This window comes from Ursus maritimus, unplaced genomic scaffold (assembly GCF_017311325.1).
Source record: "Ursus maritimus isolate PB19 unplaced genomic scaffold, ASM1731132v1 scaffold_6, whole genome shotgun sequence".
In the NCBI taxonomy this organism is placed as follows: Eukaryota; Metazoa; Chordata; class Mammalia; order Carnivora; family Ursidae; genus Ursus; species Ursus maritimus.
The window spans coordinates 46,296,452-46,313,486 of record NW_024426774.1 but is presented as its reverse complement, the minus strand read 5'-3'; the positions used below and the strand labels follow the sequence as shown (position 1 = coordinate 46,313,486).

At 36.2% G+C, this 17,035-nt stretch overlaps 1 protein-coding gene across 4 annotated transcripts in view; it reads right to left on the bottom strand.

Annotated features, from left to right (window-relative positions):
- The window catches only part of GCFC2 (GC-rich sequence DNA-binding factor 2), a 45,706-nt gene that overhangs the window by 28,307 nt on the left and 364 nt on the right, over window positions 1–17,035 (bottom strand). For all 4 annotated transcript variants that reach the window (XR_005832867.1, XM_040623261.1, XM_040623262.1 and 1 more), the window contains exons 2-5: window positions 13,621–13,746; window positions 8,917–9,141; window positions 7,908–8,002; window positions 3,493–3,608 (exon numbers count right to left, since the gene is read on the bottom strand). Coding sequence is in view for 3 of the 4 variants with exons in the window: in XM_040623261.1 (XP_040479195.1) it covers window positions 3,493–3,608; window positions 7,908–8,002; window positions 8,917–9,141; window positions 13,621–13,746 (562 nt within the window). In the remaining variant the exon portion in view is untranslated. The remainder of the gene's footprint in view (window positions 1–3,492; window positions 3,609–7,907; window positions 8,003–8,916; window positions 9,142–13,620; window positions 13,747–17,035) is intronic.

The window sequence follows — 17,035 nt, the reverse complement described above, 5'->3', positions numbered from 1 at the left end:
GCCAAAGACAATACATACCTGTGTAAGTATGGCTATGTGCCAATAAAACTTTGTTGATAAAAATAGGCAGTGGGCTGGTGGTTTGCTAAGTCCCTATAATATAGATAGCCTAATATCTGAAACAGGACATCTAAAAATTTTTGTATTTATTTCACTATACAAATGCTATAAAATGCCTTTTCTATATCAAACCATTTAAATGAGCAACTATGACCAATCTATCTTGGCTGCAATATGATTACAGAATGAACCTACTTTAAAGCCGATTCATACAAAAGATACAGGGGAAGAAAATTTGGAATATATTACTGTGTATTAGAAAAAAATTCCCATTAAAAAAAAAGCAATGTTCTTCATGAACATCATCGTTCCATCGTGTTTGGAAAAGATACTTGGTGTGACTTCAATCTTACATATGTTAAGACTTTTCTGTTACCTCACATTTGATCTTTCTTGAAGAGTGTACTCCATGTGTGCTTGTAAAGAATGTACATTCTGCTACTGTTGGGTGGAATGTTCTATATGTCTGGTTAGGTCCATTTTGTTCAAGATCACTGTTTCCTTATTGATTTTCTGTTTGGAATGTTCTATGCATTACAGAAAGTGGAATACTGAAGTCTCGTATTGTTACTGTATTGCTATTTCTCTCTTCAGCTGTCGATATTTGTTTATATAGGTGCTGTAATGTTAGAGGCATACATAATTATAATTGTTTACTGTTATAATTTCTCATAAACTGATCTCTTTATATACCATAATGTCATTCTCTGTCTCTTGTAATAGTTCTTAACTATGCCACTACTGCTCTTTAGTTTACTATTTGCATGGAATATATTTTTCAATCCTTTTACTTTCAATCTATATGTATCCTTAAATCTAAATGAGTCCCTTGCAGACAGCATGTAGCTGGATCTTAATTTTTTTTTATCCATTCAGCCACTCTATGTCTTTTGATTGTACAATCATTTTATATTTAAAGTAATACTGATACAGAAGGATTTGCTATTGCCATTTTGTAAATTGTTTTCTGTCTTGTAGTTATTTTCTGCCTTTTCTTCTCTTGCTACTTTAGTGTTTTGTTGATTCTTTACAGGGACTTGCCCTCAGTCTTTTCTAATCTTTTGTGGTTCTATAGGTTGTGTGTGTGTGTGTGTGTGTGTACACACACGATGGGGGTTACAAAAAACAACTTATAGTTCTAATCTATTTTAAGCTGATAACTTCAATCACATACAAAAAACTATACTTATTCCTTCATATTTCCTCCACCTCTTTTTACTGATGTCACAAATTACATTTTAAAATTGTGTATTCAGTAACAGCGTTACAGTTTTTTGTGTTTATCTTTTAAGTTCTATACCTGAACGAAAAGTGATTTTCACATCACCCTTACAGTACATGAATATCTATTTGTCTACATATTTATGTTTGCCAGACAGCTTTATATTTTATTTTTATATACTTCATATTACCAGCTGGCTTCCTTTCCTTTCCTTTCAACTTGAAGGACTTTAAATAGTAATATTTGTAAGGCAGGTTAATGGTAATGAACACTCTCAGCTTTTATTTATCTGAGGTCTCTATTTCCCCTTCATTCTTGAAGGACAATTTTACTGGTTTTAATAGTCTTGGCTGGGAGTTTCTTTCAACACTTTGTGTATATCATCCTACTCCTTCTGGCCTATAATATTTCTGTTGAGAAATCTGATAATCTTATGGGGCTCTCTAGTATCTGATGAGGTGCTTTTGTCTTGTTGCTTTCAAAATTCTCTTTCTGCCTTTTGAAAGTTTGATTATGTCTCAATATGAGCGTCTCTGGGTTCAACCTTCTTGTAATCTTTTGAGCTTGAAATTGGATATCCACTTCCTTCCTCAGATTGGTAAATTTTTGTCCATGGTATCTTCACATAAGCTCCCTGCCCCACTCTTTCTTCTCCTACTTGGACTTCCATAATGTATACATTGTTCTGCTTGATGTATCCTGTAAGTCCCTTAGGCTTTCTTCACTTTTCATTTTTTTTTTGTTCCTCTGACTTGATAATTTCAAATGACCAGTCTTTGAGGTCACTGCTTCTTTCTTCTGCTTGATCAAATAGGTTGCTGATCTCCTCTAGTGAAGTTTTCAGTTCACTTATTGTATTGCTTAGCTCCAGAATCTCTGGTTCTTTTTTATAGTTTCTCTTTGTTGATATTTTCACTTTGTTAATGTATCATTTCCCTGATTTTGTTTAGTTGTGTGTGTTCTCTTATAGCACTTTCAGCTTCTATCACATTATTCTGAATTGTCAAGTAATTCATAGATATGTTTCTTTAAGGTTGGTTCTGGAGATTTATTTTGCTCCTTTGGTTGGGCCAGGTTTCCCTGTGTGTGTCTCCTGTTATTTTTTGTTGTTGTCTTATGCATTTGACAATGCACTTAAGGGAAATAGTTTCATACAGGGAAGGACATCACCAATCAGCCTGGCTAGAGACCTGGGGGGTGGGGGGAGGTCTCCTCAAATCTTTTATGGAGGATGTATCTTCTCTGGGCTTCTATATGAAATTTCCTTATTCGAGAGGTTGTGGGTTTCTTTTTTTAAGGCATTCAGTCTCTTGCTCCCTCTGGTGTTTGTCTGCAATATGGCAGGCTTTCTAGCTCGCAACAACTGAGCTTTCTTTTGCTCTTTGGGGCCCCCAGTCATCCAAGGTATGACAGTCCCCCATTACAACTCTGAGACAGATGAGGCAGAAACAGTCCCTCAGGCAGTCCCTCCAAAAGCCAAAACGTTGGAGGTTTGTTCCACTCTTCTTTCTTCCCTCTCAATGGAGAAGCTGTGAGTTGGGCTATTTCTCTCACAAGCAAAGCAGGTTTGCAAGAGCGGCTGATGCAGTTGAAATGAAATGGCTTTGGTAATGGACATTAAGGAGGGCACGTGATGTAATGAACACTAGGTATTACATTAGACCGATGAATCACTGACCTCTACCTCTGAGACTAACAATACATTATATGTTAATTAATTGAATTTAAATTTAAAAAAAATAAATGAAATGGATTCTTATCCATTTCAACATGGCTATTATTGGCTTTGAGCTAACTGGTTTCTAGAATTCTCAAAAAGGCTTTTTAGACTGTATATTAAGTTGGTATCTTGAAGGGGAAATGAGGTCTGGGGCTTCCTACTATGGCATCTTCCTGACATTACTCTCAACTTATTATTTTTAAAAATTAAAGGCTGTTTAACAATGCAGATAAAGGCTTATAAAAATATTAAGAAAAAAAGCAGAATTTGATATTTATTGATTTTAACCATGTAGCATGTATCTATTATAAAGACTAAAAAGACACATACAGAAAAGAAAATCAGTTGTGCTAACGTGGTAACACAGATGATACTATTTTTTCCTACAAATCTGTTTAATATTAATATTTGTACTTAACTAAGAAGAACAGAGCTTTTTTTCACTATTACATGTCTAGGACAAACGTATTTTAAAATCATTATTACTTACCTAGTATTTAATTGCTTCTTTATAATTTCTAAATTTACTGGTGGTAATGAAATCAAAGTATCAAACTTCTTTACTGTTTGAGGTTCACTGCTGTAGGAAAGATCTAGGTCTCGTCCCTAAAAATATGAAAAGTTGCATTGTTTTAAAAGACTCATTAATCTTATAAATATTGATAGCATGAAAGCAGACTGGGTATTCCAGTGTCTCACCAGCTCAAAATTCCATGCCTTTGACATTTTTTATAGTTACAATAAAATGTTTTTATAATTCTCAGTTTTAAGATATTAGAACTTTAGGGGCGCCTGGGTGGCTCAGTCAGTTAAGCGTCCGACTCTTGATTTTGGCACAGGTTGTGAGATTGAGCCCTGCATTGGGCTCAGGGCAGTGTCTGCTTAAGATTCTCTCTCCCACCCCCAGGCCCCCCACCTCCCATCACACTCTCTCAAAAATAAAAAAATTTAAAAAATTTAAAAAATAAAATACATAACTTTTGCATACGCAAGAGGCAAATCACAAAATCTTACTTTTCACAAAAGCTTGCTTCTCAGTGTTTTTAAAGCTAGTTTTATGATCTAACGTACTCTCAGAAATTTATGTTTTCCATGATAGAAGTATCCACCTAATTCCTCTTGTCAAAGAAAAGTAAATGGAAGTCTTCTGGAGGGTTTCTGGGTAAAGCTTTCAGCTCTGTTTAAGCTACTGTTGTTATTCAATTTTATTCTATTACTAGTCGAGGACCATGTTCTAGTTAGTACATCTCATAACATTTCATATTATTGTCCTCTGGCTAATCATAGCTTATCACCATCATACTTGAAATGTCAAAGGAGCTCTGAAGAATGTGTTTAGACAAGGATACGCAAAGAAGTGAACCAGATAATTAGCCAAATCACTGGCTTAACTATCCTTATATTTTCCACAAGGCATCATCATTTTTCATGTTAATTCTTAACCAATCCTCTCATCCGGCTCCAATCACTCCCACAAATCCTCAAACGAGTCAGACTATTTCATATCTTATGTCTTTACATCCTGATATAGTCTCAAATCCCTTACATTATAAATATCTTTCAAAAACCCATCTAAGGGGCAGCTGGGTGGCTCAGTCATTAAGCGTCTGCCTTCGGCTCAGGGTGTGATCCTGGAGTCCTGGGATCGAGCCCCACGTCAGGCTCCTCCGCTGGGAGCCTGCTTCTTCCTCTCCCACTCCCCCTGCCTGCGTTGTCTCTCTCTCTGTCCAATAAATAAAATCTTAAAAAAAAAAAAAAAAACATTTAAATATGATCAACTTCTATAGAGGCTTTTCCAAATCTCCCTATTCACCTATGAAACTGACCACTCACTTGCTCCTATGTGCCATCCCAGGACCCTGTCCAGGTTCTGTCAAAGAATCTGTAAGATTTCACTACAATTATTTTGTTTAGCTGTCTCCCCCCTATAAATATTGTACATTCTAGTGTTTATCATTAAGTGGTATAGGGGCTAAATGGTAACCCCAAAAAGGGAAGTCCATGTCCTAATCTCCCAAACCTGTGAATTTTACCTTTCATGGCAAAAGATGTGATTGAAGATTCAGAGAGAAGGAGCTTATCCTGGATTATCCAGATGAGTCCTAAATGCAATACACGTATCCTCATAAGAGAGGGAGAGGGAGTTCTGGGGTGCAAAGAAGGAGGTGATGTGAAGATGGAGCAGAGAGAGAGGTAGCTACGTGTCAATAGCTACCACAAGCTAGAACAGTCAAGGAACATCCTCTAGAGCTTTTGGAAGGAGTGTAGCCCTACTAACACCTGGATTTTGGATTTCGACCTCCAGAAATGTGAGAAAATAAATTTGTTGTTTTAAGCCAAAAAATTTGTGGTTATTTGTTACAGTAGTCACAGGAATCTAACACAGTAGCATGTGGTAGATCTTTAATAAAGGAACCAGTAAATATACTCGCAGTTAATAAAAAATGCAAATCAAATAGCTTGAGATTCCATTTTTTAGGTGCAACTAATCTTGCACCTAAGCTGGCAAGACTCTAATGAAACATTCCCCTGGTATCAGTGGCATTACAGACTGATCTAAATTTTCTTTAGAAAGCAATAGGGAAAAATGTAGTAAATGCCATAAAAATGTTCGTGTCCTTTATTCGTTAATACCACTCTTTGCCATTATCCTAAGATAACATACATCTGAACAAAAGAAAGAAAAGGAAAAAAAGGCAAGCAAATATTTACCAATTCTTATTATTTCTTTTAAAGTTTTATTTAAGTAATCTCTACACCCAATGTGGGGCTCAAACTCAAAACCCTGAGATCAAGAGTCAGATGCTCCACTGAGCCAGCCAAGTGCCTCTTCTATTTCTTATTAATAACAAAAAATATTCAGATTGTTAATAACCTAAAATGTTTGCCAAAAGGAAGACTGGCTAAGAAATTATGATTCATTGACTCTAATAAATATTAGGCAATTTAAAAAATTAGCTATGATAACTATGTATAGAAGTAGGGGAAAATATTTATAACATGTCAGGCAAAAAAACCCAGAATTTGAAATTGTATGCATACTGTAGTTCCCAAACTACATGCCAAGGCAGGGGTGCTGTGAAATATTTTAAATATAAATATTTTAAATATTTTAAGGGAATAGATATTCATCATTTGTTGGACTACTGGCTTTTTTTTTTTTTTTTTTTTCATTTACTAGTTCACAGTTGCAACATTAGATTGTGCTACAGTCCTCTAATAAAGTCTTATTAGTGAAGGTGGGTTTTTGGTGGATATAATAAAAAGGAAGTGATTGAAAATCAATTTGGAAAGGAGGTGAGAATGACAGTGAACAATCTGATTCCAAGGTTTGAGATGCCATGCAGTGCCCAAGAGGTGCATCCTAGTAGTAAGTGTTGTTATTTAAAAATGAAATAATTTTCTTTTTTCCAAAAGCTACTAGGTTATTAAGACATAAATATTATTAAATTCTTTGACCCTAACTACTCCATAAATGGAGTTGTTTGGTACTTCTTGTGGCCTGGGGGAACCAGGATAAAGTTACTGACACTGAGGGTTCCATGAATGCGAAGTCTGGGAACTTCTAATATATACTATGACTGCGATTAAACAAATACTTAAAAAGGAATTATGCAAACTTGAGCTGTCAGAGTAAGGACTATGATGTTTTTTTCTCAAAGTATTTTTTCCATGCTGTTTAGCTATACTGATTTTACTAAAAAGAGGAGGTGGGACCTACGTCTATTATTTTTATATCATAAAAATAGCCCTCTAAACCATTGCTCTGGTGAGAGATTTCTAAATGTTGTTACAACCAAAGGCTTACCTTTACTTAGCTTTTTAGTTTTAATAACATGGAGATCTTAACAATACTTTCTTACTTAAAAGAGCAAATAATCTTTCAAAGCATTCTTGTTAAACAGATTAAAAATAAAACCTTTATGTTTGAGTATTATGTAATTTATAAGTGCTTTGATTTAAATTACGATTTTGAGCCTATAGCCACCTACTCATGTAGGTAACATCATCTTCCCATTTTACTGATGAAAGAACAGATTTAGAAAATCAAATAATTTGGGGTGCCCGGGTGGCACAGTCAGGTGAATGTCTGACTCTTGGTTTTGTCTCAGGTAGTTATCTCAGGGTTGGGAGATCAAGCCCTGTGTCATGCTCCATGCTCAGCGTGAAGTCTGCTTAAGATTCTCTCCCTCTCTTTTTCCAACGACCCCCCGGCCCCTGCTCAGGCATAAATAAATAAATCTCAAAAAAAAAAGGATTAAATAATTTGCTCAAAGTTGCACAAGTATTTATTGAGCACTCATAATATTAGGCACGGAGGAATAAAACACTGAATAGTTAATAATTCTTGACCTCATGAAGCATGTATTTTAGTGGTACAGCCAGAACCCAAATCCAGGACTTTTGACCTCAATAACAGTATTTTTTTAATTAGATTTGTTTTAAATCTATCTATTTAAATTTTACATTTATGCACCTACCGTATGTCACAGTTATAAAATTGAATATGACCTTATTTGGAAAAAGGGTCTTTGTGGTTTTAATTAAGTGAAATATCACAGATGAGAAGTCTTGGATTAGCCAGGTGGGCCCTAAGTCCAATGAGAAGTATTTTCATAAAATAAGAGTAGACGCATAGAGAAGAAGGCCATATAAAGAAGGAGATACAGGGGTTATGCAGTCACAAACAAGGAACACCTGGGGTGACCAGAATTTGGAAGGCAAAGAAAAGATTTTCCCCTAGGGCTTTCAAAGGGAGCACAGCCCTGCTAACACCTCGCTTTTGGACTTCTAGCCTCCACAACTGGGAGAGAATAAATGTTTCTTGTTTTAAGCCATCAAGTTTGTGATATTTTGTTACAGCAGCCACAGAAAATTAATACAAATGGTATAAAAAATTATTACCTCTGTGATTTTAACTGCTTTCCTCATTTGTTGCTGTTCCCAAATATCTTGATTTTCATCTTCCTGACTTTCTTCACTTGTTTCATTTCTGGATGCTAGGGGAAAAAAAAACCATGAATAGTCTGTATTTTTCCATTCTAATAGCATCAGCTAACATTTTTGGGAGACTTATAACTTGCTGGCTTAGTAGCTTTATATGTGTTAACTTATTCTTCACAGTAATTCTGGGAAGAAAGCACTATTATCATTCTTTTTTTTTAATGAGGAAACTCCTATCAGGGAGATTAAATAACTTGTCTGAGGAATGTGCTGAAGCTGAGTCTTGCATCTGGGAATCTGTACTCATCACCAAACTGTCCCACTGAAAACACTACAGTTTCACATATGGGGGAAAAAAACTTGGAAAAAATGAAACATTTGGTATTCCTTATCAGAGATGATAAATTCTACCTTAGAATCTAAATACTGAAAAATAATTTCTGGGTTATAAGGAAACCAAAAGTCTCATTCTGAAAAATTATTATTTGACGTAACTAAAGTTTTGGTAAAATATATTATTTATAAATATGAAATGTGAAAATAGTCATTTGAGACCTAAAGATTATCAGCAGAGGAAATATTTTATTAGACCAGGGGTATTTAGTAAATGACAGCTAAAATCCCTATAGGTGCTTCCATATTAAAAAAATCTTTATAAAGGTGACAAAGTTTTCAATATCAAAAATAAGCTGTAATCAAAAAAAAATGTACAATTTTTTTTAACCTGTCAAAAAAGATCAAGTGGAGGTCAGATAACAGTAAACTTTATTACACATTATTTGATAATAATATTTTGACATGTCTTTCAGAGACTATGATGTCACGGACTCAATTGGTATCAAATAAAAACCAACTTCTAACACTTTTAAAGTATGAGACACTACATTATGTTTCTATGGAGATTTTAACATAATATTATATTCAAGTGAAAAATCCCTTAATGTTAATATATTGTAAATAAATTATGTACTTGTTTCTTCAGCCATTCTTTGTTTAAGGGTTTGAGGCTTTGGGGTAAATGGTATTCTCTCTTCGTGGTTGTCAGGCTCACTCTCAGGATCTTCATCACTGTTTTTCTTCATCCCAGTGATGGCAGAGGTATGTTTTACATCCAAAGAGATATAGTCATCTCGGGCCCTGGCCAATTCACGTTTTCTGCGGGCTGCCTGAATAAAAGCTGCATCAGGGATATTTACTAAAAGAAATAAAGAGGAAGACAATGAAAATCAAACACCAACAGAAATACATATTCCTCATATTATAAACAAAAAGGCAGTGTCTTTCTAATTTTTTTCATATTCTGATATGAATGTAACTGCACAGGCTCAAAACCTACATCAGTAATGAAAGAAAATTATTTTTACAGAGATTAAATGTAAATTAGAAAATGAATCTAATCTAGAAGTATCAGAAAATATACTGATATCACATCAATTTATCTTTCAGCTCTCTTACTCATCAGATGTTGTTGCTGGCTTTTTGTTGAGGACTATTTCTCATTTCTAGAAGCTCTGAGATTGTAAGGGTTGGGATTTTGAGAGAGCTGAACGTGGATTTGCTTAGTCAGTGAGAATTGCAGAGGTTAGAATGATGGGGGATAGGCCACTCTGACTCACAAAGAGGGAGAGGATGCCCCTCTCCTTAGGGCATCCAGGCATATAGGGAGTGAGAAAGAGACTAAAAGCAGACAGCTAAGTCACCCTCCAAGGTCCTGTGGTAATTTCCACACGAATAAATGGTTAAAAAGTGTAAAGAAAATAATCAGGTTCATTTACCAGGTGAAAAATATTTATGTGACATCTTTTAATACAGCCTTTAGTTTTTCTTTATAGAGTATAAACCATATTAATGTATATACTCTTTTTTCAAAACAAGTTTCTTCATGCATGATCTAAGCTGAAATTTATCTTTACTTTCTGGAAAAAATAGTTTCTCAAGCAAAATACTAAGGTAAACAAAATGGTAAAGGAAATTTTCACTATTTCAAGCACTTCAAAACGTTAATAATACAGATGTTAAGCTACCAAGGCTCAAGTAAAATGTACTGAACTTTACCATAAACTGTTCCAAATTCTTTGAGAAATAAAAAGATGTCCTATGCCTGGAGATGTGTAAATGTTCCAACTTTTGAGACAGAAAAAAATATAGAAATTATGTACCAATATGCTTGACACTGGTGCTAAGGAAAACAAGTGCTTGAATTATGAAATAGTAATAAGTGATCACTAAAAACCAACATATGTTCATTAGGAACAACGAATATCAGGGGTGCCTGAGTGGCTCAATCAGCTAAACGTCCAACTCTTGGTTTTGGCTCAGGTCGTGATCTCAGGGTCATGGGATCAAGCCTGCACTGGGCTCTGTGCTCAGCGCAGGGTCTGCTTGAGATTCTCTCCTTTTCCCTCTCCCTCTCCCCACACCAGTGTCCGCTCTCAAATAAATAAAATCTTAAAAAACAAAACAAGGAATATCAAATCAAGTGACTTACTTTTTATAGACTAGTACTAATTTATAGATTAGTATCAGGGAAATGATGTAGGTCAGATGTTTCTTCAACCTCCCAAAGAATCTAACAGTTGCATGTTTTCCTTGTGGATAATGTTAAATGTGTGGGGAAAAGCACATCCTCGTGCACTGGATTCTTAACTGGTTGAATAATTACTCCGAAAAAAAAAATGTTGATTATGAAGCACTGTAGGGATCTGCTAAGGGCTTTGTAGTTTATCTTGCCTGGCTTAACGATCTTGATGTGATATAAACAAAGATAAAAAGAGATGTCTTTAAAGCTGGGAGGGACAGCTAAATATAACCCAAAGCAGAGTTAGGACTCAAAACCTTCACAACAGGTTACACTAGCGTTTCTTGACGCTTGTTGCACATTAGAGTTACCTAGGAAGCTTGATATCTACTGGTACCTAAGCCCCCATTCTGGAGATTCAGATTCAGTCGATCTGAGGTGGAGCTGAGCAGCACTATGTTTTTACAGCCCTCTAGGAAATTTTAATGTAAAATCAGGGCTAAGAAATACACTTAGGTTTAAATACTCAAGTAAAAGCAGAAATACTGGAAGTGTAAGTGATTCATCTGCAAATGACTTGATGGGGTTTAATAAATCAGAGGCAATGGACTCACGAATAAAATACTAGTGCTACATAAAGCTAATCCTCTCTCAAGCTACAATAAAGAAGAAAAAGTTCAAGAGAAGAGTTATTATCCTGCCCTGTCTATACCCAACATTTAGCTCATAGCAGATACTGGCCAAGCATGGAATGAATTAATAAAGTTAGCATATTGCTTTATAATAAAAACATGCAGATTTATAAGTTAAATAATTTTCATATACATCATCTTATCTAAGGAGTACAGGTTAATATCATGCCCCAAGTGTAACATGCAGTATCTGCAACACCTCAAGGCCAACACCCACTACTGGATCATTCTAAGAGTTCTACTGTTTGAACAAAAAATAAATGCACTCCTTGATCCACAAACCAATCCCCAAACTTCTCACATTCCTTCATCTTTTCTTCTCCAGAAGAAAGAAAAACAGGACAAATTTTCAACTTTCAGTGTTTCTGAAATGAGCTCTGGGGAGGGACAATTCTTCACTGTGTTAAACTGTCCTGTACTCTGAGACATTTATCATTTCTTGCCTCCAGGGTCCTACGTGCCAGCAACACCTCAGTCACAACAATAATTAAAAACTATCGCACACATTGCCAAACACTGTCTTCTCTCCTTAGGTGTGCAATGCTGCTAACACTTTACAACTACTGGCTTATACCATCTAATCCACCATTTCCTAAAGCAGCACCGTACAATATGGTGAACACTAGTCATATGTGACCATTTACATTTAGCCAAATTCAAAATCCAGCTCCTTAGGTGCACTAGCCACATTTCAAGAGCTCTACAGCCACATGTGGCTAGTGGCTAATATACTGGACAATGAAGATATAAAACTTTTATATCATCAAAGTTCTATTGGACAGCACCATATCTAGAGTCTGGACAAGGCATTACTTATCTACTAGGCTTCAATTCTTTTTTTTTTTTTTTTTTTTTTTTTTTTTTTAAAGATTTTATTTATTTATGTGACAGAGAGACAGCCAGCGAGAGAGGGAACACAGCAGGGGGAGTGGGAGAGGAAGAAGCAGGCTCCCAGCAGAGGAGCCCGATGTGGGACTCGATCCCGGAACGCCGGGATCACGCCCTGAGCCGAAGGCAGACGCTTAACGACTGCGCTACCCAGGCGCCCCTTAGGCTTCAATTCTTAATAGTGGTTTCATCACTAAGTATTTCTGTACCTTGTGAACTTGTATAACAAAAAAATTACAAGAGCTACTGGTTCTTGTTATTTATTAAGTTAATAAAGCACTTCACTACATCACGAATCTATTTTTTTTTTAAGATTTTATTTGAAAGAGAGAGATATCATGGGAAGAGGGAAAGGTAGAGGGAGAAGCAGACTCCCCGCTGAGCAGGGAGCCCGATGCAGGACTTGATACCGGAACCCGGGGATCATGGCCTGAGCTGAAGACAGACGCCTGACCACTGAGCCACTGAGGTGGCCTACTATGAGTCTTTAAAAATGTATTTAAACAATTACATTTCAAGTTAATTTGTTTCTTTTATAAAGCTACATAATTTTATTTTCTCAGAAGGGGTCTCAGACTTCATGAGACTGACGAGTCCAAAGCACAAAACAAGTTACAAACCCTTGAGCTTGAGTAACAGGGCAGAGAAATACTTTCAGCTTTGTGGGCCATAAAGTATCTGTCACAACTTCTTTTTTTTTTAAAGATTTTATTTATTTATGTGACAGACAGCCAGCGAGAGAGGGAACACAGCAGGGGGAGTGGGAGAGGAAGAAGCAGGCTCCCAGCAGAGGAGCCCGATGTGGGACTCGATCCCGGAACGCCGGGATCACGCCCTGAGCTGAAGGCAGACGCTTAACGACTGCGCTACCCAGGCGCCCCTCTGTCACAACTTCTAAACTCTGTCACTGTAATGCAAAAGCAGCCACAGACAATATATAATTGAATGAGGGTGGCTGTATTTTAATAAGGATTTATTTGCAAAAGCATGTGATGGGTCATATTTGGCTCACCAGTGGTAATTTGCCAAACCCTGAACTGGATTGATCTTTCCAAAACACAAAAATGGTCATGCCATTTATTTGCATAAAATTTTCAGTAGTTCTCCCAAACTCTATATTATCTGACTCCAATTTGTCTGTTTTTGTTGTTCCTCCTTCTTAAACTCCAACCAAATATTTTCATTCCAACAACTATTTTTAGTTCTCTACATATGCTAGGTTAACTTCTCTAGTTTAACATTTGCTATATTCTATACCTGAAACATCCTCAGTAACAAATTCTTACCACCCTTCAGATATTGGCATGAGTCACCCAGTATAGCACAGTGGTTAAGAACACAGGTTCTGGAGCAGACTACCTGGATCTGAATCCTCGCTCTGCCTCTTACAAGCTGTCTGACCTTGCACATGTCATGTAAGGGAAAGGAGCAGTCAATTTTGACACTTTGACAATCATTGGTAATGACTTACTTGCTCCATACTTCACTATAGCTGTGTTACCAATAGTAAGAATCACTGGTACAGAAAATACCGATATTAGAAATAAAGTTAATCAAAATTACAAAATTTACCAACCTATTGATGAAAATTCTTCTTCCAGAGAGGTAGAGCTGTTGGATGATGAACTCTGATCATCCTTACTTTCTGAGGAATGAGATGTTTCACCCTCTTCATCTGTTGAAAGATCAGCCACTCTGGATTCTAACAGGACATTTTTTGAATGCAAAAAGGAAGAGTCAAGATAGTGGAATTAATAACTGAAATTCTACACAACACATAGCATTATACATGTACAGTGTTTTAATTTTTCTCCATGTATTTAAAGTATATATACAGATCTTTCTCCATTTCCCTTCTTTCTGAAACCAATGGATGATCTAATAAATGTATAGATTTACCCTATTTATACGATTTACTTGTCTAATAAAATATTCTCTTAAAAGACGCAATGAAAAAAGGGAACAGAAAAAAGCATCAAAAAGTGAAGGAAAATTTAAAACAAAAAAGAAAAATAGTGGTAGTTAAGTTCAAAAAGAAAAAAAACCTGATTTATACTTACTATATGCTAGGCACACTTAAATCTGTTTTACAAGGTCTACTTCACACAATTATAGAATTTCACAATTCTATAAAGTAAACGCTATTATTGACGAGGACATTAGGGATTGGAGAGGCTAAATAACATATCCAGTGCCACAAAGTTATTAAGTGAAGAAGCAGGGCTTTCAATCTAATTTTATTCAACTCTGAAATTTAGACTCTCTTTATGTCATATTTTAGTGGCTGGTGGCAAGTAGTACTATAATGAACACTGTGGTCTCCATTAAATCATTCAATCTTTTTGTTTCCACTACGTGATTTTGGGAAGGACAGTCTGTCAATAATCTATTACACAAAGATAACATTAAGAGATAACACCCATAAGGGTGTTGTGAGAATTGAATGAACAAAATGTGAAAGAATTAATGGTATTATTGACAAGAAAGGCCTGGTTAGTTTATAATTATTTTGTATTTTCTATGAACAACTTTAAAACTTAAGACTACATAAACAGTACTCTTTATCTTAAAAATGTCCCTTAACAGACCTATATAGAATTAAAAAGAATCTGGAGTAAGATCAAAACTTGGAACACAAAGTAGTATAACTACACATTACATCTTTCTTTGCTACTAGTTATGACATCCTACCTGTTCTCAAACTGGATTAACACCAGAGCAGTGGTTCTCAAAAGCGTGGTCCATCAACCCCTGGAAATCCCTAGGGCCCTTTCCGAGGGTATGTGAGTTCAAAACTACTTTCATCACAAATTATCATGTTATTTGCCCTTTTTAGTCTGTTGATATTTACATAATCACCATGCAGTGATGAAGAAAAACAGGAAAAACAACCCCCCCAAAAGCAGTTGTACTTACCATCCTTAATGAAGCAATAAAAAGTTATTAATTTTATTAAATCTTGACCTTTGAGTACACATCTTTTAAATATTCTGTGGAACAAAATGTGAGTGTGTATAAAGCACCTCTGGGACATACTGAAACATAATGGTACCTCACTGAAAAGCATTTGTATGATGAGTTTCAAGTTGAACTAGCCACTGTCTTCAAGGACCAACACTGTTTTACTTGAAATGACAAACTAGTTATTCCTAAATGTATACCTGACAAATTTTCTCAAAAATGAGCAAAGGTGTACCTATCACTTCAAGAATTAGAGATTTCAAGTGAAAACTGGAATTTTGGAAAACTTACATCCGGTACTGTGAACTTAATATCCTTCCATCACTTAACAACTGATGATTATCAGAAGTAACACAGTAACGTTAACAGATTTTTTTGGGGGGGATATTATATAATAAAATGTACCAACATTTGCAAACTCAGTGAAGAAACAATACTTTCCAATAGTCAATGTGTGATGTTACCAATCGTGCATGGGTAAAAGATTCTTTGAAAGTGCAAAACAGGCCAATGGATTTTAATGTAACGGAGTATAAAAAAACTGACAGGGTTTCAGCTGCCACGTTGCAAACTACATTTAAGAAGCTACTATTTGTTGATCTTTTTGTAATATCAAAGCAGAACACCCTCAATGATCTAAAAAGGCTATTACCTATTCCTATTACACCACACACCTGTGGTTTTCTTTTCCTATTTCAAATGAAACAACGTATCACAACAGACTGAAAGTGGAAGCAGCTTTGAGAAGCCAGCTGTCTTCTATGAAGTCAGACATTAAAGATTTGCAAATTGAAAACAATGTCACTCTATTTTCTGGAAAAGTTTTTTTTTTCCCCCCTACAAAAACGTTATTTATCCTTACATGTAATGGTTTAATTTAGAAAAAAGTGAATACAAATTTATCTTAATTTCTAACATGGTAAATATCAATAGATACAATCCACAGAAACAAAAACCCTCTGGGATACCCTTACAAAGGGAATACTAAGACGAAAAAGTTTTGAGAACCACTGTTTTAGAATGCAAGCAAAAAGGCAACTCCTGGGGTCGCCTGGGTGGCTCAGCCGGTTAACAGGCTGCCTTAAGCTAAAGTCATGATCTCGGGGTCCTGAGGCAGTCCTCATGGGGCTCCCTGCTGGGGGGGGGGGCTGCTTCTCCCTCTGCCTACCCGCTCTCCCCCTCCCCCGCCCCGTGTTCCCTAATAAAATCTTAAAAAAAAAAAAGTCAACTCCTGGCCTCAGTACTCCCTATTAAAGCTTGACCAGGTGACTTCCATAGAGTAGAAAACTATAAAAAGTCATCACAGCTTTAGACAAACAGAAGGTCACCAAAATCACTTGTACTAAAAATAGTGGGGGGAATTTTTTTTTCCCCTCAATACTAACTGAAAACTGCATTTTTATTAAGCTCCAATTGAAACTAGAACACATTTTATGTAAACAACTTCATGCTGCTTAAATTCTATATTTAAAAACGAAAGGGTACTTCAAAACTATTACATTGTACTTAACGCCATTATTGGTACAGTCTACAGGGTCGTCAACCATGATACTACTTAGTGACATACAGCGTTATTCTAATCTCCGTTCTTGCAAATAACTGATGAAAAACAAAACAAGCAAAAGAAAACGTCCCAAGTGTTTGTCACCTCTGTTCTTCTAATGTACTATTCAGGTTAAGTGTTTTCTAGAAAAATAATTGGGGATGTTTCCAAAAGTACATAAAACTTTCCCCTACCTAAAAGTACTAGGAATTTTTTTTGAACTCCTGTGACGAATTACGTTCTTCACAAACAGCAGGTAATGCACTAAAGCTACAAATGGTGAGAGTTCACCTGATGGTGCAAACACAGACGAGCCACAAACCACACAGGATTCTTTCTGGTCTTCCCCTCCGCCCCCCACCCCCAACATGGACTTGCAGACAGCAAAGCGAGGGCGCGAAGGCGGGCTGTTTTGCTCATTGTCGCCGCGACTGCTCGCGGTCAGCAGCGGGTCACAGGAACCTCTGGAGAACCCCAAGCGCCCCCC